Source organism: Varanus komodoensis, unplaced genomic scaffold, assembly GCF_004798865.1.
Source record: "Varanus komodoensis strain SLA01 unplaced genomic scaffold, ASM479886v1 scaffold23, whole genome shotgun sequence".
Taxonomy (NCBI): domain Eukaryota; kingdom Metazoa; phylum Chordata; class Lepidosauria; order Squamata; family Varanidae; genus Varanus; species Varanus komodoensis.
The window spans coordinates 10,097,803-10,121,490 of NW_025335627.1; the positions used below are offsets into that span (position 1 = coordinate 10,097,803).

The window sequence follows — 23,688 nt, forward strand, 5'->3', positions numbered from 1 at the left end:
TCCTCCTCACTTTTTGCTAGTAACTTAAGGGTTTTTGGAACATCTAGTAGCTTTTTTTCTAATCCTTGCTAACCTGAAGTCCTTATGAACTTCTTTTAACTCCTCCTCTTCCTCCTTTTTCCACATAGCCCCTGCCAGCTCAGCTGGTACTTCTCCCCTTCCTGCTGCTTCTGCCCCCGCTCCCACTCCTCTCACTCCTGCTCCCGCCCTGACTGCTGCTGCCCCAGATGCTGCTGCAGCTGCAGGGGCTCAGCCCCCTGCTGATGGCTTCACTTCTCCAACTCCCCCTGCTGCCTCTTCCGCTCCTTCTGCAGGTGAGTTTCTGCTGCTCTTTGCAGGCAGCTGAAGCAGGATGTGTTGGCTACCTAAGTTTGCTCAGATTTTGTTGAATACTTAGTCTGGTGTAAGTTTTTCCCCTCTGGAAAGAGTGATATTTTGTTTCCTGGTATTAAAATCTCATGAATACTCTGTCATTTTCAGGAAAAGGGATTTCTTCAGTTATGGATTATCAAATTGTATGCTTAGCAAAATCCTGGGTCTAAAATATGAGGAGCAATATGATGTGCTTTGGACCAGTAACTTTGGCTTTCCATGAGTTCTTGAAAGAATAGGAGCATTCATTTTACTTCAATACCTAGTTGAAATGGAAGCGAAAGCTTGGCAAATGATATTATGCCTGATTGATTCTGTGACTAGTCAAACACCAGTATGTGCTTTGGTTTAGCTTTTACAGTCACAGCACTACAGTTTATCTACTGTTTTCTTTCTTAGCTGCTGTAATGGTACAGCTTGTGATACTGGATGATTTGGGGTACTGTATTTCTGTGCAGGTCTCTTTTAAAACTGTAGCTCCTTATATGCTTTAAAGCCTTTTCTTCATTTTTATATTCAGAACAATGGTATATTAATTTTGATGACTTCTTTGCAGGTTGCTTTTGTATTATCTTGTTCATTAATTTTGATGACTTATTTATAAATTACTTTCAGATACCTAAATGCAACATTTTCTGGAAATATTGTATCAGTCCTTGTGCATCAGAAATCTGTGGCATAGCTTTGAGAGGCTTTGAGATATGGTGATGAAACTTAAGTGATGACAGTCTAAGGACACAGGGCTATGTGTGTTTAGACAGAAAAATGGCCTGTTACCTTGCAGCATTCTCCAGCCAGCCATGTAGGACTTTTATCAATCTAAACTTCCATAGGATTTTGCCCTAAGATATTTATATATTTAGAGAAAGAAACTGATTAGCCAGTATTACTCTGCTCTAGGCTGTACCAACCCATTGCTTTTGGATTTGAAGTGTGGGGGTGGACAGCTGCTGAAGCTAAGGCTGTTTAGTAATTATGTGTTAAATTCAGTGTTCTGTGATTGGGGAAGCCTTAGAACAACTGAGGGCTGATGAATATATGGATTGTTCTATAATTTGAGCCCCTGCTAAACATGTAAACCATTTATTCTGGGAAGCATTGTGGTTATCTTGATGTAAAAGTTACACCTGCTGGTCATCAAGTGATGGACATGCATGGGTGTACTTGGCCTGAATGTCGAGTGCTGAAAAACCAAGCAGAGAACATTAGTTGCGTCCTTTGGAACTAACAATCAGCTCTGTGATCTTTCCTCCTTTTTAAATGCTCTACACATTTTCTCATTTGATTACCTGGTAATCTTCCATTATGTTTCCTTTTTAAATTTTGTCATTCAGGAAGAATGACAGGATATAAATGCAGTGTGTAGTAATACATTTTTAAAAATCCTGCTCAGTGGGCCTCCTATGTCAGTTGAATTATTAATGCAAAGAATGAAAGGCTCTGTATTATTGCTCAGTATGGAATTGTCTGAATTGGCATCAGTATAAACAGCATTGTTTTCAAAAATTCTTGAGGCAAATTTTAAATGTATCTGTAAAAATTCAGGCTTTGATTTCAATGTTTGCATTTCCTTTGCACACCTGTATCTTTTTCTTCTTTCAAAACAGGGCATCCTGTTCAGTTCTACAGCATGAACAGACCTGCTGCTCGGCACACCCCTCCAACAATAGGGGGTTCTTTGCCATACAGGCGCCCTCCCTCCATCACTTCACAGAATAGCCTTCAAAACCAGGTCAATGGAGGACCGTTTTACAGCCAGAACCCAGGTGAGATGGACTGCAGCAGAATTCACTACCTTGAGTTGCCAAGAAAGATGCTAGTGCTGTGGCGCCTGTAACCCAATCCCATGTTAATGGGTTGTGTGTGTAGGTCATGCTGGCTTACTGCCCTTGTGGCTCCATCTCCTTGGTAATGCCTGGCTACAAACACACGTGCAAATGTGAAACGTGCTTACTGTTTCCTTGGCTGATGCAAACAGCAATCAAAGAACTGGGCCAGAGAAGTCCCAAGCACAAGTCCCAACAATGTCATTTTTAAACTAGATTATCCTGGAGAGAAATTGAGGGTGGGTTACTGCAAGTCCTAACCTGAATTTTTAAAAACTTTTGATAAAGTTTTTAAGTTGTGCAATGAATTTCTAAAAGAAGGAAAGTTGCAAAATTAAAGTTGAGATTTATAAGGTTGCCAAGTCTTGTTTGCATTTACATTTGGTAGTGAAGATATCAAATATGGTGGGTACCATATGGCAACGTATTTTAGTTAGCTAAATAAACTTCATTAATACTGGACATGAAAATGGTTCTACAGACCATCTACAGGAAGTATTCAAAGAATCTATATGCATTAAGAATGGAAAACATCTCACCAGTTGTCAGACTGTTCACATTTTGACATGATTTTTAGTGGAGATCTTATCCATAGGTTGGTTGGTTGGTTGGTTTGTTTGTTTATTTATTTATTTATTTATTCAGAAAATTTCTATGCCGCCCCATTCGCTGAAGCCTCGGGGCGGCTCACAAACATAAATAAGGTACAGTGTTCCAAATACTGTTATACTATTCCCTGATTTTGGAGGGGGGTGTTTCCCACTATAAAGTGCTGCTATTTGAACCATAGTCCTGTTCTAAGTAAGCCCAACACTTTTTAAAACCATGAGATGTTGTTTCTTCTGGTGGCTGGGTCTTCACTGCATGGCCTAGGAGCTGTTGGTAGCTCACAGACATTTCACGTCTCTCCCTTTCCCTTCTCAGTTCAAAAGGAGCAGAGACCAGCCTGTCTGCTCATGAGCCACAGGGTTTGCTGCTGCTGCTGCTGCTGCTGCTGCTGCTGCTCATGTGCTTGGGGCAAACCCACTATGAGAACGGGTAGGGTGGTGCCCCCCCACCCCATGGCTCCCCCTGTGCTCATTGGGGGTGCTGCAGTGGTGCTTCTTTTGCGCTGCCTCCTTACCTGCCTGTTTGTGGCAGCAAACCAGTGCCCCGACTGCTGCTAGTCTGTCTGCACTCACAGAGGGGAAGAGGAGGCAACTTTGGCCCTCCCTGGAGACTCTTTGAACTTTGGCTGTGGGACTAAAGGGAAGGGAGGGTGAGTCAGTGTTGGGGGCCTTGATCATCTGCTGGGCACACTGTGAGTTGTTCACAAACAGCCAGCCCACTGTAGTTCACTGGCAGGTTGGGTTTGTGTGGTAAGGAAACCTCTGTGTGTGTCTGTGTAAATGACTGCCTTATGGCTTGTGTGTTTGTGAGGGATATGTTGTCTGATCCTGCCCTCCTTCCTTGTATGCCCTTGACACCCGTGTTTTTGGAGTTTGTTCAGTTTCCTTCTCTGTACAAAGTGGGTTGTTGTTGGAATGAAAACGTGTGGCTTCAAAAGTTTCAAAATACTCCTTTGTATGGAGTATTAGTACTACTGGTGTTACAACATGCAAAAGGACAGAACTTTCTGCTATCTATGACTGTGGCGTGCATCAGCACTGCAAGTGGTCTGTTGTTGTACCCAGATTGTTGAGAGGGAGAGGAGTGTATGGCATCACTGCAGTGTAGTCCAGAGTTGCTGTCTAGTCAGCTAGTGGAGCTGTTTGTTGGTTTGTTTTTAAATGCAGTTGGATCAGGTAGAACTGTGACATCATTTATGGAAAGAAGGATCCTTACTTTCATTTCCTTCATTAAGTTTCTTTCTTACCTCACTATTTATAAACCCCCATTCCCATCACACACATGTACCATATAAAAAAACCCTGAAAATCCCTGTAGCATCTCATGGATCTGATGAACAGGTCAGTAGATGGCAAAACCTTATGTCAGAATAGATTTGTTCCTCTCTGCAAGACTCAGCTGTAGCTAATTGCTAACAAAGCTTGCTTGAGTTTATTTTCATGCAGAAGATGAAGGCTTATGGCTGGGGTGTAGGAGAGGCAGGGGGATGTTTTACAAATGTTGAACATACAATATGAGTTATAAACATTGGTCTCAGTCTTCTGGCCTTCTCCCCAGGCTCTGTGTGTTGAAGTGGGGCTCCACATACCCAGGTGGAGCACATGGTGCACACACACATGAATATACGAATAATGCCATCTGCAGAGAGCCTTCTTGACTCACTGCACTACAGCATTTGTGTCTTTCTGTACCTCTTCAGCGCCTGTACCTGTCTGTCGCCTGCACTCCCCAAAGGTGCACACACCTGCACTTACCTATTACACCTGCGGTTGAATGCGAAGCATGTCCACATTCAAAATGCATTGGGTGGAGTGGTCTGAAATACAGTAGAAAGTCACAGTTCTAAATGTTCGGGTGTGTTGACAGTGGATGGGGCCTTTTGCAGATTCATGGAGAAAACCCACAAAGGGGTTAAAATACTTTAATCAGAAGACAAACTTCTGAAGATGGTGGGAGCAATCAGGCTGCTTGTGGTATCAGCAAAATGAATGGTCAAGACTGTGGGGCAAGAAATGCTTTTACAAACATGAGTTGTTACTTTATGCTGAGAGACCATGAGCAGAAAAATATTTCTGCAAATGTAAGTGCCTGGCCAGCATGTAGACCTCAATGGAAGGTGTTCTAGGCGTTACATGACTCTGATGGTTGCCATACTGCATCTGCTGGCAGCTCCCCAGCATGTCCTCCGAAATACACTCAAACTGTACAGTGAAAAACAAAGAAATTGAGAAATGGAATCAGCTTTTTTAGTATTCTTCTCGGTTTTTTCAGTTATTGCTCTCAGCCCCCGCACAATATTGGGCTTAGTCCCATAAGCAGCCTTCTAAAATCCTGTTTAAGCCATCCGAACATATAGTTCATTAAAGCCCTTCTATTCATAGTTTTCAATATATTCAGACACCTTGAAGAAAGTGATTACAAGTCCCAGCCCTGCACTTTTTCAGTGAAACTAAGAACTAGGCATTGTGTGTGTTCCTCTGTGCCTTCAATATTTTGTAAGTTAAATATGAAGCTATAAATGTTTGTCTTTGGCAGCACTTATTCAAGATGGTGCAAAAATGAAGTGCTGGAAAAACTATATGGATTTGGGAATATTTCCATTTCCCACATGGAGTGATCTTCCTTAATCACCAAAGGTGTCTGCGATTCAGATGCAGCTGCTTCAAGAATATACTGCGGTGACTATAAGAGGTGGCTCACATTTTAAAAAGTCTGTTGCAGAAACAACTGTGCATTAACTTCCAAAGAAAGCCATGCCTGATTGCCAGTTTGAAGCAAACGTCAGCATTGTCCTTGGCAGCTTGTTTAAATTGTCCAATGACAATTTTTCCTCCTTTCTATGTTCTTCATTTCCATTACATGTAGTGGGGAAGGCACAGTGCCTGGCTGATCCTTCATGTTTCTAATCAGAGGCTTTCTTTATTTTTGCTCCTTCACTGTAGTATCTCTTGCACCACCTCCTCCATCCATCCTACAGGTAACTCCTCAGTTACCGCTAATGGGATTTGTGGCCAGAGTTCAGGAAAATAGTAAGTCTGCCTTTTTATTTGCTTGCAATTAAGCTAAAGAGGCTTTAAAAATCTTGACTTAAATTCTCCTGTATTTGCCAAGGGTGCATGATACAATATCACTGAGCAACAGGCGATCCCCTATGGGTTGTACTTCCTTTGTTGTTCAGTGAATGCGTAAATTCTGCCCAGGCCCCAGTCAGCAGCCATGACAGCCTTTTTGCAATGTGTGCTGCTAAGGGCTCCTACTAGCCTCATGCTCTCTGGTGTGACAGGCAACCTGGTGCTCTCCAGATATTCAACTGCAGCTCACATTTTCCATGATATTGGTCCTGTTGGTTAGGGCTGATGGGGGTTGGAGTCTGAGAACACCTGAGGTGTTTCCCCCGGAACACGTTTCTGCTGTACATGTTTGAGGGGCATAGGGAGCTCTCCTGCAAGGGGAAATGGAGCTAATCAGGAATTGCCCCCCCCCCACCCCGAGCTGTGTGGAACAACGGGGAGGTGCTGGCAGCAGGCAACACGGGGCAGGTCACAATTCTCTCCAAAGAGAAGTCTGCTGTCCCACTGAGACTGTGTGCTGGATTCGAGCCCAGGAGAAAAGGAGGAGCTTTTTAACTTGATTGTCGATACTTTACCGGTCAATTCTCTCTTATCCTTGGCTCTTCTGAGGAGAATAGGTATATTTTTGTCTACCAGAGTAGAAAGGACAACCCAAATAGCAGTGCCCTCCCATGAACTGGAAGTGGTGTACAAGACTTTAATGGACATTTTTGTCAGTTTCAGAAACCCCCCCTCCCCCACCCCCTGTGGATGAGCCAGTCTTTGATGAATCGCCCCCTCCACCACCTCCTCCAGAAGACTACGAGGAGGAAGAGGCAGCTGTGGTGGAATATAGCGACCCTTATGCTGAAGAGGATCCTCCTTGGGCCCCGCGGACGTACTTGGAGAAAGGCAGGTTTGCCGGCAACTGTAGGCACAAGCTCCCATCTCAGTGCCGTGAGTCGAGTAGAATGTGCCTGTGGAATGGCCACTTCCTGCAAGTGTCAGATGCTGCTAAACATCGAGCCACAGGCTGAATGCTTTGCAGTGTGGGGCGTCTCTCAGATACCAGCCTGCTTAAAGCTTCCGTGTGGCATCCCACAGGGCAAGACCAGGGCTAGCCACGTGGGAGCTGGCTCGAGAGTCCCTTCCTTGGGATTGCAGAACAATCAGAGGGGAATGCTTTCAGGCTTGACACGGGCATCAGTTACCCTGTTGTTTGGTAAGAACAGCATATATGAAATGGTGGGGAGGTTGTGCTCAGGAACTCTCCTTGCAGAGCTGTGCGCACGGACCGCCAGTGGCAGCCAGTTCATTAAGCATTGCATGTGCTGCAGTTAGAGTGCCGCCAGGCAACATAGCTGTCCTAACTGTACATTTAGAATTCGGTCATTGCAGAATGAAATGTTTATGAATCCCAAACATGGCTTTTGGCTTTGCGGGGAGCAAGCTCCTTGCACGAGCATTACATCCACTGAAGAGAAGTTCTCCTGTTTGGAAGGAGGCCCCCTAGCTGAAAGCTCTGTGCTGTTGAAATTGCTGCAACCCAGACAACTGCTCCCCAGAGATTTCTTGATGAGGTTTTTCTGTTTGTTTCTAGTTGTGGCGATCTATGACTACACGAAGGACAAGGAGGATGAACTCTCCTTTCAGGAAGGTGCCATCATCTACGTCATTAAGAAAAATGATGATGGCTGGTATGAGGGTGTTATGAATGCAGTGACAGGACTCTTCCCAGGGAACTATGTGGAGTCCATCATGCACTACTCGGAGTGAAGAGGACCGCCGTGGCAAGAGGCAGAAAGGCACCTTGCTTTCCAGGAGAGCATCGGGCTCCCCAGATCTCTACCAGCACCTGGGGAGACCTGGGCAAGTGAACTGAAGGAAGGAAGGGAGGGAGGATCGTTGTAACAAAACCACTCTTACTTTTTTGTTTTGCTTCTCTTCTCCCCCCTGCCCCAAACATTTTATAAAATAGTGATTTGAGTTGTTTTGAAGAAATGGCTCTTCCATTTGCCAGCAGCAGCTCAGCTGAATGACAGATTCTAATAAGCTGACTGATTCAAGTGTCGAATCGGGTGATGTAATGAGCTTTCCAGTTACCTGATCCATTGCTCAAATTGTGACCCATTCAATCGAGACATGGGATTTTTCTCAGGAATAATGTAAGCCCTGGTATTGGGACATCCTGGATGCCAGTGCTGAAGGGTTGGCTTTGGTAGGCCACAAGCCCTTCCCCCTTCTCCTTTCCCGGCTTCCTGCTCCAAACCCTTACTGTGGGAAGAGCATCCTTGTACTGGCAGACGTTTGGGTGCACGTACCAACTGGAGCTTGGGCCGCTTCCTTGCATCTCTAACCCAAACCCTTCAGCAGTTGTTAAGCACATGTAGCCTGATGGGGCACGCAAGGAGCTGCTTTCCGGTTGCCTCCCTCTTAGTTTTGGTGACCTAGATGCAGCCTCCCAGTATAGTAAGCCTTGCAAATCGCAAGCGAAGCCCCTCAAAAATCATGCAGGATTTTTGGAGAAGTGGATGGAGGGTCTTGAAGGGAGGCTGAGCTTGAACACTATGGTGTCACGGCGCCACTGCTGTCGCTGCAGCTCTCCCCAGGCAGCCTTACTCTGCGCCCTGATTTGCAAAGGATCTGGGAAATGAATTATGGCTGCCCTCCTGATGTGCTCCATACTGTTCGGCTGTAGCTTTCAGGGCACATGTCAGCAGCAGCTTGTGGATTTTCATATCAGGCCTGGTTCTGTACATCGAGGCTGGCTGCAGCCTTCTGAAATTACCTCACGTTTAATAGTTTGGGGAAGCGGAGCAGGGGAGAGTTGAATATCTCTAGAGAAGGGGAAAGTGGATTTATTTGTGTGTGTTTCAGCTGAAAGTAGACGGTTCAGCTCAAATATTGATCATCATGTGTACCCATCAGCTGCTATAAATTGGCTTTTAATTCCATTTTCAGATGTTGGTGCATATCATAAAGAGCCCATGCAGGCAGGCCAATTTTGTCCAAGTGTGTTGGCTGATCTTAGCAGGATTTCAAAGGACTGCCGTATGTCTGGTTTTCTTCGAATGCTAATTAGATATTGCTGCGAGCTTTAGCTGCCTTTGTTTTCATTACCAGAGATGGGTGATTTTTCCTGTGTGTGAATGGAAGCTTGCTGTAACAGCTTCATAATTTTAGGGTCAAATTAGATGAAGTGTATTTACTTTTGATTATGTGCCAGCCATGAAGGCTTCCAGCTGAGATTGGGCATGAAGTGAGGGAGTTTCACCCTGACCCCCTGTGCTGTGGCCCCAGTGGAAACCTCAGCACAGTCCTGGGAGCTGCTATTTTCTGCTGACGAGAGCTGTTATTGGTGCCAGTAGGTTGGTTTCTTCCATAGCAAGTAGCTTAATGGGGGGAGGGGGAACACTTTTGGGATGCTGGAACTGGGGGAGAGGTTACCCCCATCCTGCATGCTACGGTCCCAGTTGCAATGCTTCCACTGCTGCTTAACCACAGGCAGAGGGAACCCCCAGTGCATGGAATACGATCATAATCCATGTATGGTTTACACTGATTTGCTGAGCATTTATTCAGATAGTGTTTGTGGATTAATGTATCTGGACCACAGGTTGTACCAGCCAGACTTTCTTATGCAAACTAGCCAAATTCACGAATCCAGCACAGCTTGGTTCTGTGGGAATTTATCTTCTCAATCTGCATCGATCGTATTGACTTAGCCTCCATGATGAGAGAGTCAGGGGAGCTTTTGGTGTTGCTTTCTCCTTGCAGCGTAAACAAGCTTCAGGTGGTACCAAGCATCACTATTCCAGCCTAGGCTGTGGAAGCCCTCAGCTTCACAGCTGCTCCTGTGGGTGATCTGAGTACTCACAGAGAGACACGTGCAACACTTAGGACAACCTTCCCCAGCCGGGTGCTTTTCAGATGGTACAGATGTCACTTACCATCAGCCCCAGCCACCTCACAAATGCTGGGAGCTTTAGTGGAGAGAGGGGCCCAAGCTGGGGAAAACTGGCCCAACTCAGGGTGGCAGTGCTGCTGCCTTGATTAAATCTGTAGGTAATGGGGTCACTAGTGGGATCTGCTTGGGTGAATGTAGGAGATAGGTGTCCTGCACGGAATGTGCGCAGTCTGCCATGAGAGTGGCTGGATTGCTAGGATAGCCGCGGCACACTGCGTAGGTATCCTTTTGTGTCACATTCTTTTTGTGTGGGGGGTACACAAAAGCCGAAGACACACCCCTGCACACATGTCCTGCTTTCCTGGATTTTATCATGCTGACAGATTATGTCTAGCTTATACACCAAGGCAAAGCTTGTGGACACATGTACCCCAGATGCTTCTGATAATTATGTGTCAGAAAAAATCAGACAAAGAGATGCAAAAGGTTTCCTTTCTCTTGAAATGGTGCAGGGCAGCTCCTGTGCTTGAAAGAATTTTCCCAGCTCTGCAGGATGGGAGCAGGCAGGATAGGACGGCAGCATAATGAGAATGCTGCAGCTGGAGCTCCCTTCCACTTCGATGGCCACTCTGGTGAGGCAAGCTTCTCCCGACCCCTTTACAGAAATTGAACATTATATTCCCATTACTGATGCACTTTATGTCTGGTATTGGGCCCTGCATGTATGAGATGGTCAGCGACTCAAAGACAAGGCTTTTTCAGTTGGCCCTCTCTCATCTCCAAAAACAGATTGCCTTAACTTTTGATTTTTCACATCAGAAGTGCATAGGTTTCTCCTTTGCCGTTCTGGGAAATGTCATATTCCTCTTAGATTATACAGCTGACTGGGCATTATCCCTAACGGTCTTCTACACATTCATGTTGAAAATTCATTCTCTCTGAACCCTTGCAGGGCACCTGTGAGGTCCCAACCCCTAGATTTAGGTTTTATCCAATGGCAAAGGCACAGACGGTCCAGGGACGGTACCCAGTATACCTTCAATCCGGACAGATTCCTTGCATGCAGAAATGGTTTGGAGAGGCTTTTGAGACTGCATCATCATTTTTAAGGGCTTTTGCCAGGGAAGTGATGAGTAAGGGATGGGCGTGCCTCTTGAGTAGCGTGGGGAGAGACCCACGAGACGTGCGGCTCCTGTGGAGAGCGGTGCTGCCCTGTTGCGCTGGAAGGCTTCCTGCTCTACGCCGCCACAGCGGCTCCTGCTGCCTCACAGGCCCCGATCCTCTTCCTGCAGCACTGCGGCAGAGGGCATCCCCAGACTGCTCGCCTCCTGCTGGTTTTATGCTTTGTATTCCACAGTGCTGATGTTGTAAAGAGATTCCTTGGCCCTGATGCTTATTTTTTATTTTGTACAATTCTGTAGGCTGTCTAAGGACGATGCTGTGTACAAGGCCCAAAGGAATCAGACTTTGTATGTATGTAATGTTGCATAGCCTGCATGCTATATCAAGTCCGTGAGGGGGGTATTCCAACAGTCAGTTGCAATTTCCTCCAACTTTCCCTCTTTTAATTTAATGTTTACTTCAAAAAGTGGGGGAGGGGGAGGGCCTGGGAAATTGGAAATAATTTCCCCCACCGGGTTGTGCTGTCAAAAAACCAAATTCAGGTGTTAAAATGACGATCATCCCTCATCCTGTTTTCAGTATTTTGTGGGGAGAGCATAAGGGACCCGTGGATGGCCTTATGTCAGGCTGCTCAGCATCTGTTCCTCCATAAAGTAGCTCCAGCTCTCTCCACACTTGTTTTCCCCTCCATGCAGTAATGGCACATAGACCCCACCAGTGTTTTAACCCATCTGGCCCAGCGTTGGCGTCTGTGTCACAGCATGAGGACACATTTTCCCTCCACAAAGAGCCGTCTGCCTAGGTCAGGAAGGGGAGGGTAATATTTTGATGCCTTCTTTATTTTAGGCCCAAAGGTTGTTCGCTATTATTTCCAAGGGCTGCCTTTGTATACATTATCTTCTCTGTCTTCTCTTTCCTAATCTGAGGGGCTTGCACAGCACGTTGAGGGTGAGTAGGGCAAAGAAAGTTTTCCGCAGGCCACGTTGAGGCTTAGCTGCTGTTTTGCTTCTGTTCCGCATGGTGTCTGAGCATGACACAGAGAAGACACCCTTAGTCGGAGGTATTGCTAGTGTGTTGGGTCATTTACCTTTGCTTATGTTAGTAGCATTTAGAATTTAATGAGAAGAGGTTTACAAAAGATTTGTCACCAGGTTGCTAATAGTGTATTTTTCAGAAGATTAATTTTGGTGTGCAGTTGCAAATTTGGGTGGATGGTCTGCTTTTAATGTGTTTGTGTGTGAGTGTGTGTGTCCTCTCCCCCTTTCCGGGTCATACCCGAAAGAATATTCAGGGGTCTCCTTATCTGACTGCTTTGTATAATCTTGCATGCAAGTCTTGGGAAAACAGAGGCCTGGCCGTTAATGTCACATAGCCTAAAGGCAGAACCTCATCACAGCGCATTGCTGAAGACCACGGAGAAGCTGCTTGTTTTTCATAAGGCTTCAAGCGGAACAAACCTGGGCAGCAGCTGCAGGTCTTGTGTGTGTGTTGTGACTCCCCTCCCCCGCAAAAGGAAGAGGCAACAGTCAAGCCATTCTATTAAAGGAGCAACTTTTATTTTCAAGCGTGAAGATTTTTGGAGCAACATCCACAAGGAGGGTTGTCTAGTTTTCCAGCCTCCATGGTTTCTGCTGGATGCAAGTCTAAATGATCTGCTCTTCTCAGTATTATTCTATTGCCCTGGGTTTTGAGCCTAAAGAAAAGCTTTTCCCACATAGGAAAGAGAACTTAAAATGAGTATGGTGGGAAAACACACTTCTACATATACATGGGTTTCAGTGTCATTTGTGCTGCCTCAGAGTTAAAAAGGAAGTCAGTTAAGCTAGCAGCTGTAATGTCTGTCTTCCAATTCGTACCTGCTGGATTGTGTTTGAAAACATCACAAGCTTATTGAGGATAGTACTGATTTAGGTAATGTTAGCATTGACCTTTCAGTAATTGAGAATTGGCCATTTAGTTGCCCACACACGTACTGTTTGGAGGACCAGAAAAGCAGGCAGAGATACCTAAAAACCTGCGCACAGTTGATGTGCCAAATAAGAGAAAAATGGCAAAGGTCTTGTTCAGGAGGAATGATTTCTCACAGCACTAGAGATTTGATTCCCATGTAACCTAACAGTGTTAGACATGACTATTTTACTGGATGTTAATTACCGTAGTATTGAAACACAAGATGAAACTAGCTGATGTTGCCCAAATCTGAGGTCTTTCTTCAGGTGGAACATTAATTTTTGGAAAGTTGGATCTTGGAGAGAGAAGGAATTCCAAAGAATTAAGAGGGTCTGTTATGTTTCCTGATGAAGAGTATTGGATCCACCATTGTCTGAAGCTAATATTGTGTGGGTTGTAGAGTTATCAACCCACTAGTTGTTAATGGGTCTACTCTGTATCCAGTTCTTGAGGGATTCATATATACTCTGCTTAGTATTAAAGGGTGGTATCATTTGTCTGTCTTTCCCCTGCATATGCAGCTTCGTAAAGGCAGCAGCCCAGCACACCCTGAAAACAGAAAATGTCATGTCCAGCCTGTGCTGGAGCAGGAAATGGAATCTATGCAGAACAGCCCTTCTGCTCTCATTTTTAAGTCCTACAGAGTTTACTAGCTACTGATGGGGAACGGCACAGGGTGATTTCTACTGGGGCTTTGCTGAATGCTCATGGTTGGGATTCTGTGAAGAGCAGGCACAGCCTGTTCCACATTGCTTGGACCAACGGGTTTTTGATTGGTGTGTCAGACCTTACCTCTCCTAAGAGAAACCAACTCTTACAGTGAGCAGTTGTACAACTAGCGGCAATATATTCTCTGAGCTCTTGTGGGGATCAAGTCTAAGAGCTGTGCAGGATTCTAGGGAAGATTGTGTTGCTGGTTTTATTTTGTGTGCCATTAAACTACCTTCCAGTGAGTGGGGGAACAAATTTTTAAAAGTTTTTAAATTGTATTTGGAATTAACTGTTGCTGTGTACTAAGAACCCTCTTGTTAAAAGTCCTAAATAAAAAAGAAAAAGAAAAAAGGAAGCACACTCTAATCCCCTCCAAGCGTCTTGAGCTTGTTCCATCACTATGAACTTCTGCTTGCAATATATGGTATTCATAGAATTGAAACTGAACCTTCTGGTTTTTAGGTGCTTCTCTGTGTATCGCTTTGAGTGGCCCCGAAACTAAAACCAAAATGAAGGATCTCAGAATCCTGTCTGTGGTCTGATGTGGAACTGGTACGAAATCAGGTTGTTAGCCGTTTTTTGGTGGGGAGGAATCAATTACTGTCCGTGCTTGCTAATGGTGCACTAAAGCATACACTAAGCTAGTTGAAGCCAAAGCCACTGAAAACATTTGCGTGTGCATGCGTGTGGCTAGGTACGTGCCAGCACTCTCTTCTTCCTTGCAAGGTACAATACATACTTTGGTATGTAAAGCTACCTGCAGAAGCAGCTCCTTTGGGAAGAGGCTGCGCAGACAAGCTTGCTTCAGGGAACAGGTCAACCTAAGCCTTTTGGTGGATTTACCTACTGGTGCCTGGAAGACCACAGCTCCAGAGTTGCATGCTGTCAAGCGCTAAGTGTCACCTGCAGTTAAACAGAGCTGGTAATGCAAAGACTCTCCAGGAGCCCCTCTAGAGCGGTTGCCAACTGAACAATATTGGAGGTGGACGAATCACCTGACTGTAAGGCAGCTGCTGCTGACAGTGTCCATAGGAGGATATGCATGCTTTCAGGATCCAGGTGGCCAGCTGCTGGCTGGGAGTGATGGGAGTTGCAGTGCAGCACATGTGGAGGCTAAGGAAGGCTGCGCTAACATGTTAGAGAAGCAAACAGGTTGGTTATGCCCAACAGTGCCCCTGAAGACCTAAGAGCTGAACCATCTTGTCTATTGTATCAATAAACATACTTTGAAGGCTTTCCTTTTCCAGTTTGTACATTCAGCATCGCTGTTGCCCAGAAGACTGCAATCGTATGAACAAAACCAAGCCAGAAATAATTTTCATTAAAAATGGCAGCATCTAGTGCCATATTAAATTTTAACACGTGTGTGTTGTGTTGTGCCACATTAAGGTTCCACAAGACTTTGTTGAAGCTAGAAAGAAAATCTTCAGACCACTTGAGAGCCAGTATGGCCTAGTGGGTAGGAGTGTTGGACTGGGGCTCTAGACACCAGGTGACTTTGAAAGGTAGAGTATAACTATGATACAATAATAAAAGTAGTAAAAGCTTTTGTTCAGAACTTTTAGAAATAGCCTGCATGAAGAACGAAGGGATGCGTATCAAGGTTTGTAGATGACATAAACCTAGGAGGCTTAGTCAACACCAAAGAAGTTAATCAAGATTCACATGATCTTGATGGGCCCAAAACTAGTAACATTTGAGAAAGAGAAAAATCTTGCATGTAAGAGCTAAAGTTTAAAAAAAAAATCATAGGCATGGATATAAGGATGGGAGATTAAACTTCACAATGGTACACTGGAAATGGACTGAGGTGCGTTTTAGTGTATCGCAGGTTTACTAGGAGATAGAAGTGCAGTTTAGCTTCTGGGAGAGGGGTTGGTAATGCCTTCACAGGCCACAGCCCGGTCCTCTTCTGTTATACTCTGTTAGGCCACAGTTGAAGTATGGTCTGATTTGGGGCTTGCACGGAGAAATCTCAGCATGCTCAGACCAGTGAGGCTAGGATGGCGAGGTGCCTGGAAATGAAACTTTGTGAGAAATGGTTGGAAAAGCTGTGGCTAGTTAGCCTAGAGAAGATAAACTGGGGACTATTGAATGGCTTTCATACAGAAGATGCAGCAGAGTGCCACTACTCCAGCAAGTTGAAGTAGGCTCTGTTACGAACTTAACAGTAGAATAGGCCTCCTTACAGTAGCAGCACAACAGACTTGCCTTGAGGTCAGGAATTTAAGCAGAGGCTGGGCAGCCACTGGCCAGAAGTCGTCTAGCTGCAACCTGCACTGAGCTGGATATTGCACTAGTTCAAACTTCCCAAATGTCATCCCTCCACGTTTTGGATTGCAAATCCCATCAAAGCCACTGTGGGCCATTGTATTATGGTCTCACACACCTGGAGAGCACAGAAAGGTCATTGCCATTACTCTATAATCTGTCAGGTTTTTTTCAAGGGACTGTATGGTCGACCAGGTAACTCAATCCTTTTTCTTGCTACAGGGTAAAATAGTCACGATTGCCTCTGCATGTGTTTGCTGCCACCACATGGTGGCATAACTTGAGCAACAGCTGCTCTAGAATTTATGCACCTGAAATTTCATCAACTTCAAGAAATGAATGGCTGTGATTTTTTAATTCAGATTGTTAAAGTGGCAAGGCAAGTTATCCATCTCACAAAACCACCACAGACAAATTTAACTATATCTTTATTGACTTGTGCATATTCCATTGTATAATGATTTCTGAGTATCTTGTCATGAATGCATTGTAATTTTTCTCCCATGCTTTAAAAAAGTATATTTATACATATTTATAGAATATTTATAGAGATCAAAGCTCTTCTCAACCATAAGTTACCACTTGCAAGGAGCTTTACTTTTTTAAAGTGAAAGGAGATGGGGAGGCAGTCCCATTCTAAGATAAAATGTGCAATATTTTCTGTAAAGCAGTAAACATATGAATGTATTTACAGCACTTAGCACAAATGGCTGCACAGACAAAATCATTTCTGCAACACTGTTTTACATGTGCATAATCAGTTACACGGATCATTGCCATTGACCATCGGTTACCAATGGCTGCAAAACAAAGCAATGCTCTTTCCCACAGTTTACAATCCTAAGATTTACAATTACAAAATAGGCAAAGCAGGAAAAAGCAGACAAGTGACCCCCATCTAGTTTCTGATGGTAAAACACATACTTTGTGGATTTAATATGGCAGAGCACAACCAGTAATTAATATTTTTATGACACACTCCACACTAAAACAGGCAAGATCTACTCGGGCAGAGAGTGAGTTACTCCCCAACATTTTTTGTAGTGTGGCCTAGGTCTCAAAGAGGAGTTAGAGCAGGTATGTGAAGAGAACTTGCTTTTATTTTGGTAGACCGATTATTTCAAAATGCTTCTGGACTGTACTAGTGGCTACAGAAGGCATGTATGCTCCAGCAAGCCAAGCCCACGGTCAACCACATCAACGTAACTAGTCCAAGCCTCTTAGGTGGTGCAGCAGGTATACATTCAAATGCCACCATGCCAGGTAGCTGTGCCAGCGCAGCAGCCCATGAGCCTGGAGGTCCATGGTGGGGAGGACCCCATGAGGAAGGCATTGCCTGCTGGACTGAGTGGCTGCTTCACATATATTTCTACCATCCAAAATACAGGCAGAGCTGGTCACTCTGAGTGAATTCCGAATGCATGAAGTGGGGCTTACCTGGGAGGGAGAAGGAACATAGGTAGCAGCAGGTGATGTGGCTAAAGATCAGGCTCTACATGAATCCCACTTAAAAACTTGTAGACTGGGATTCAAGAGTGTACACAGCATACATGAAAAAGGCTGCAGACTGCAGTGCCTCAAATACCCACCTTTGCTGCAGTTTTAGAGTCAGCATGGCACGATCTTAGAGGCATAGCTTGGGATGCAAGCTTCAGGAGAGCTAAGGGCCAAATGACAATATATTATGTATGTAATCAACAACGGAACAGCTACACATTTATGAGATTGGTAAATGCAGATGGGCATTGGGATTAAACCCGCACTACACAGTGACTGCTGGCTCAGGGTGCTGAGCTGATTCCACTCCCCCGACACTTCACAAGCCACCCAAAGCACAGTTGTTGTTTCCATGCCTAACATAAGGGCCTGGTGAGCATGTGACATCAAACCAGTACATCAATGTATATGCATGTGCAGACCCAGACCCATGAGTTACTTGCTAGGACCACAAAAGATGGTTATTGAGATTTGAATTGTGGGTTTCAACCATGGGTTGTCATTGTCTGTACCCAGAATTGTGGGCTTGTTGGTCATTTAATGGGGCTACAGCAGCAAAAGGTAAGAGCAGGAAAAAACATCCAGCCGCTTTACATCCCAGAACTGCAGTGGCACAAGGGTATTTGAGATACAAACAGGAGTGGGTGAAGGAGGAGGGAAACAACCCAGGCACTGAGAAAATAAAACATGATTTGTTTAATCATCTGTCAGACAACCCTGAGTAGAGCAACAAATCCTAGTTTAGCAGTATATATGAACTAGGCCACGGTGCTGTTTGACCCTACGTGACAAGCCTTTTCAAATTTAGAGGAAAAAGCCACACACTTTCAAGTAGGTGGACAATCAGAAATGTAGGGCATATTTGACCAAGGAACATACGAAAGTAACTCACTATATGGAGTAAAAACAAATGTCTACTTTTCATTTTTATTGCAAAGCAAATGTTACGGTAATGCATATAATTTTGACGAGAGCTCACTGCATCAAACAAGTAAAAAAAGGGAAATTGGCTGGAGTATCCAACCTTCCATCTCCTGGTTTCTAAGTATGTTTTAAAAATGAAACTTGATTTTAAACATTAACATGTTTAAGGCGATATGTTGTGTTCTAAAAAAAATGTGCCTTTATAAGAAGCTATTCAGATTTACAGTTTGTGAATTGACATACAAACCAAGGGAATGAAATGCAAGTAAAAATGAAAAATGGTAACTTTTACATTTCAGTTTGCTCAAGTTTATGTAGCTACGAAATCAGCTGCTCTTATCTGTCATATTCTCAGGTTCCATCTCCCATTAGTCCGCATTAAGCTTCTTAGATATTTTTAGGCAGCCATCCTATGTATGTTCAGACAGGAAAACCCTACGGCTTCTAGCATGTCCTGGCCAGCTTTGGATGCCTGGGGAAAACTGAGAGTTGTATGACTTTGTTCTGTCTAAATGTACACCGGATTGCAGACTCGCCTTGTTTTTTATGTTTCACATCAGAACCTGAAATATGCCTTTTAAAAGAATTATTCAATTTATACGCCGCCCCACCAGCCATAGGCTTTCCATGGATCACAGCCTTCAAGAGGAACTGTAGGGAAGACTGCAGCCCCAAGGTATGACATGGTATTTAAATATACCTGAAAAGTCAATTAGGAATCAATCTACATACTTAAATGAGTGCATAAATTAAGGTATAGGTGCATTCAAAAAGAAATTCTAGTTACCACTTCACTAACATTTAGGGGCAAAGGCAATGTACTGTGGTGGAATGTAACTTCTGTTCCGGACTGGGAACGACCGTGGTTGATCGAGCAGTGCTACCCTGTTGTATTTCCATTCTTCGCACACTTACTATAGGCAACTTGTAGCCCTTGAGTTAGATTTAGAGACAGGAGATACTCTATCAAAAATGGTAAAGCCATCAACAGCAAGGGAAACTGAAATCTAAAAGGGCAGGAAGAGCACACACTAGAGAGATTATGTATAGCTCAGTTAAATACACTGACCACACGAGGTGCATATTAATGCATAAACTCACCTGCAAAATTTGGTAAATCAAAAACATCCACATTTCTCTGAAGACACCAATGGTCTTGAAAGAGTGCCTTCTTGCCCCTGCTGTTGCTTAGGGCTTGTTGGGCAACTTGTGCAAAAAGCGGATTTTGCGTTTAAGACATAATTTTGTCAAACTTAGGGGAGAAATGTAGTTCCCCCAAAGGTACCTGCTTTAAATGAACAACAATGTGCAAATAGTATTTTTTTAGTGAGTGAACTGATTGATTTGGTTGCCCCAAAGCAGTTCTGCAACATATTTTATTTAGATGGTGATATTGCTATTAGACATGGAACAAAACTGGCATGTTTTTCATGCCACCCAAATGATGTGCATGTTCATTCTTAGGGCCAGCAAGTGGTCCAAACAGCAGCAGGAACAATAAAGTCAGAGCACCAATGCATTAAAAATAAAAAATAGCTATAGTCTTATTAAGACATCAGCCAGATATATGAAATATGCTACAATGCAGTAATGCAAATGGCTAAGGACACTTTATATGCAGAAAAATAGAAGAAATGAAACTCTGAACACTGTGAAAGATACAAAAACATGCCTTCCAACAGCACTGCTTTAAAAATGCACACCATGGTATATTCTTATTGCTTAAGTAAACTATTCTAACATAGGGAAATTATGCCCAGGACACATTTGAGGCAGGGAAAACTTAAGCAGATTCAGCATCAGGTGACAGAGAACTACTCTGCTGCTTCAAAGATTATTTTGGTCCAAGTTGGAGAAAGGCAAAAATATTTGAACTTCCTTCACCTCTTCTTACAGCAAATTGTTTTCCATCTGAAGTCCTCTCTTTGCAATACAAATGGGGGCTAGGCGGAGTGGAGATTTTTAAAATGCTTAAGTCCCAGAAGTAAGTCGCTTTAGGTACCCAGTGCTAGCTTAACATGTAAGGACAAGGCTGTGCAAAATTTCTGGGATTTGAAACAGAAGAAGAAACAACAGGGATTTGAAGCATCCCTCAGAAGTCATTGACAGATCCCCTTTAAAACAATGAACATGGCGTGTCTTTCCCCAGACAGGCATTGCATTCGTGATACGCCATTTAGGAGAAATCTGTCACAACAGCCAGGTAGAGGCACAGCCAGTGACATTTCTGGTTAAAATGTTTCTGAAAGTAGGACTCTACTTACATCATATATCCTTAATAGAAAGGGTTGTTTATACTTTCAACAATCAACTGGAGACCACAGCAGTCAAGGTTTCTCTTACTGTCCTGTTATACACCACTGGAGAATCTGGTGTACAAGAAATGTGCTATTCTTACAGTCTTCTTCCAACAGCCCAGAAGTTGACTTGGTTCATCTGCCCTGCCCTCCTCCCCAAAGCATTCTGCTTATTTATTGACAAAAGCTGAAGCAATGCCTCCCTTCGGGGTCTGTACAAGTGACGGGAGCATTGGCAAGTGCAGCGGCTCACTTAGAGGAAGCTTTCACTGGAGTGATGCGCGCGCACTGGCTGTGTGGCAAGCAGCACCGAGTACCTAGCAAACGCAACGAACGGTGTAGTCACCGCTTCTGACTGAAACTGGTATTAAGCACCATTTCCACGGAAAGGTGAAAAAACAGACCTGGAAATAAAAATGAATAATGGACCCAAACTGTGTATTTACGCTGAGCCTCCAAAGTAAGTCCCTCGAAGTAGTATACTACTCCCTAGCAAGCGTGACCAGGATCGTGGCCTTACTGCCAGAGCCTGCGCACACTCACTCTGAAGTGTGCTCCACCGTGTTCAGTGGGGCTTCCTCCCAAGTATGCCTGCGAATGAGAAAGGGCAGTGAATTCTTGAACTTTTTAATTCCATAAATTCTTTCCTTAAATGGTTATGGAAGGGAATGTGTTTATTGTTCAAATATATTTAACTGCAGCTCCACTGTACAGCACTTTTTTTCCTTTTTTATGTATGGACTTATCTCAGTAGTATCACAACCAGAATGTTTTGGTAGATTGTTTCTGTATTTTTCAATCAATCAGTCATGTACAGATACTGGTAGAATTTGTCAGTACTGTATACCCGTCACCAACTGCCAAAAGAAGTTTTTTGCAGATTTAAAGTGCCCCCTAATATCTTCATTTCTAAAAGTTATAGAACTTTTCTGATTAAGTTTAAGACAATCCAATTTCTAGTAATATATATTTCAGTTGACTGAAACAATAAATACAGATGTACAAAAACATTCTGGTTAGCCTCTATGATTCCAACAAAATATTTCACAATATATTATATACCTACATTTATAATACATGCACCAATATGTCTCACGTTGACAGACTAACAGTAGTTTTTCTGAACTGCAGGGAAAAGTATTTTAAGATTTTGGTCCAATCCATTCCAAGGAAATTCGAAAACAGTCCTCCCCTTACCCAATAAAGGAACTGTAAATGGCAAACTTTTTGGGACTGGTTTTGGAAGTGAGCCTCATCACTATCCATAGCTACCATCAGAGCCTACTTTTTTGACCGTGGGTATCCGACAAGGAGTCTCTGCACAAGTGTATTAGCAACATCTTTTGCAGAGCTTGCGGGTAGCTGATACAAACCGAGTTCTCATGACACAAGGGTCACCAGTCTCTGGAGAGTTTGGTGTTCTGATCCCTCTTTGGAGGGGCTGGAGGGGGACCCCTCCGCAAAGTCGCGTAGGCGCTGGCCTTCTGCTTGCCAGCGAGAAGTTCTGGCGGGGGCGGGGGCAAAGCCATGTCATCCATGGTCGCCGTCGGCTCCGCTCTGGCCATCCGGGCAGAGGAGAGGGAGCCGTGCCGCGTGATGGACTTGCGCTGCAGAGTCCTGTTCAGGTCAGCCAGGAACCCAGGCTGGACGCTAAGGCCTGACTTGGGCGAGGTGGGCACTTGCGGGCTGGCGGGCCCCGGTGGCTCTGCCACTTCTGCCTGCGTGAGCCGAGTGCTGTCGTTGCGCTTGGGGCGTGTCGGTGGGGGGGCTTTCTTCCCGGATGACTTGGACCACAGCTGCGGCTGAGGGTTGACAACGGCCACTTTTGGAGAGGTGTTGCCTGAAAATATGGCGGGGATCTCCACGGGAGGAAGAGGAAGATCTATTTCAGGTGGCGGAGGGGGAAAGTCTGAATCCGAGGGAGGAGAAGGAAACTCTTCGACAGCGCCCATGCCTGGAACTCCCACGGCAGGTGCTTTTGCTGACATTCCTGCCTGCTGGAGTACAATAGGCAGGCTGAGCTTTCCGGGCTTTGGAGGAGCTGCAGGGGGAGTTGGAGGGTCCTTGACAGGAGACCCCGAAGGCTCTGGGGGGTGTGCAAATTTGCTAACCAGGCTGTCCACCGATGGTCTCTTCGATTCATGATACTCTGCGGAGCTGTTAGATTTTATGCTGGAGTTGCGCTGGGGGGTGGGTGGGGGTTTCTTTCCTCCAGGACTGGATGTTTTGCCAGCTTTCTTGACTGGAGAGCCCCCTGTCTTCTCTGAGGTAGGAGATACTACCAGAGGAGAAGGAGAAGGCGGAGGAGGAAAAGCTAGGCTGCTCTCTGGTGGTGGCGGGGGAAAATCAGGGGAGGGGGCAGAGGTGGGCTGCCATTTTGGCTTGGCTTTCACTGCAGGTGGAGACTGCGGTGGGACACTCAGGGGGGTGGGCTTTAGTGGCTGGGGCTCTGCCGCTGGCACGGGGGGCGGTGGGGGTGGGAACTGGCTGGCTATTTGCTTCACCACTGACGGCACAGGGGACTGCGGTGAAGGCGGAAGCTTGCCGGAGTAGCTCTGCTGCTTGGGTAAAGTGGGTGGAGGAGTGGGGCCGGGTGGGGCAGGGGATGCTGGGATCTGTGAACTGGTGAAACTCGGCTGCTTCTTCACTGCCAGAGGGGCTGCAGGAGGCGGCGTGGGCTGCGGCACGCCAGGGGAGGCGGCTTTTGCGCTGCTTTGGGCAGGCAGAGTCATGGCGGGCTTCGGAGGGGCTTGTGGAGGTGGGGGTGCTGGCATGGGGGGAGGTGGTGGGGGCGAGGCCATTGACTGAGGCAGGCTCTGGTGGACCTGGTGGATTTTGAGGGGTGGGGCTGGAGGGGGTGGGGGAGTGAACTGTGGGACAGAGGGGTTGGAGGGGACGGGCTTCATGAGCTGTGCCATGGCTGACCCCGGTGTAGGGGGTGGGGGTGGCGGCGGGGGAGGGGGGACCGCCCCATTGGGGGGTACCAGGTTCGGAGGTTTTCCTGGCGGTGGCTGTGGCGGCGCTTGCGGCATCAAGAGAGGCGGTTTGAAGACCAGCCCGCCATGCTGCGAGGCACTCTGGAGCCGTGTAATAGTGCTGTACTTCACAAACATGGTTGCTGAGCTACCCCCAGATGGCACAGACTGGCTAGG

General features: G+C 45.4%; 2 protein-coding genes across 11 annotated transcripts in view; one reads left to right on the forward strand and one right to left on the reverse strand.

Annotated features, from left to right (window-relative positions):
• Nucleotides 1-13,913, forward strand: part of ABI2 (abl interactor 2) — an 88,035-nt gene extending 74,122 nt beyond the window's left edge. For 6 of the 10 annotated variants that reach the window (XM_044431893.1, XM_044431892.1, XM_044431894.1 and 3 more), the window contains 5 exons: nt 129-314; nt 1,980-2,138; nt 5,750-5,836; nt 6,596-6,769; nt 7,458-13,913. In XM_044431893.1, coding sequence (XP_044287828.1) covers nt 129-314; nt 1,980-2,138; nt 5,750-5,836; nt 6,596-6,769; nt 7,458-7,633 — 782 coding nt within the window. In that variant the 3' untranslated portion in view covers nt 7,634-13,913. The remainder of the gene's footprint in view (nt 1-128; nt 315-1,979; nt 2,139-5,749; nt 5,837-6,595; nt 6,770-7,457) is intronic. The other 4 variants (XM_044431897.1, XM_044431896.1, XM_044431901.1 and 1 more) reach the window with 1 other exon arrangement.
• Nucleotides 13,914-19,819: 5,906 nt separating this feature from the next.
• Nucleotides 19,820-23,688, reverse strand: part of RAPH1 (Ras association (RalGDS/AF-6) and pleckstrin homology domains 1) — a 93,564-nt gene continuing 89,695 nt past the window's right edge. Inside the window, exon 14 of the mRNA XM_044431889.1 lies at nt 19,820-23,688. This exon is cut by the window's right edge and continues 237 nt beyond it. Within this exon, the coding sequence (XP_044287824.1) occupies nt 21,931-23,688 (1,758 nt within the window). The 3' untranslated portion in view covers nt 19,820-21,930.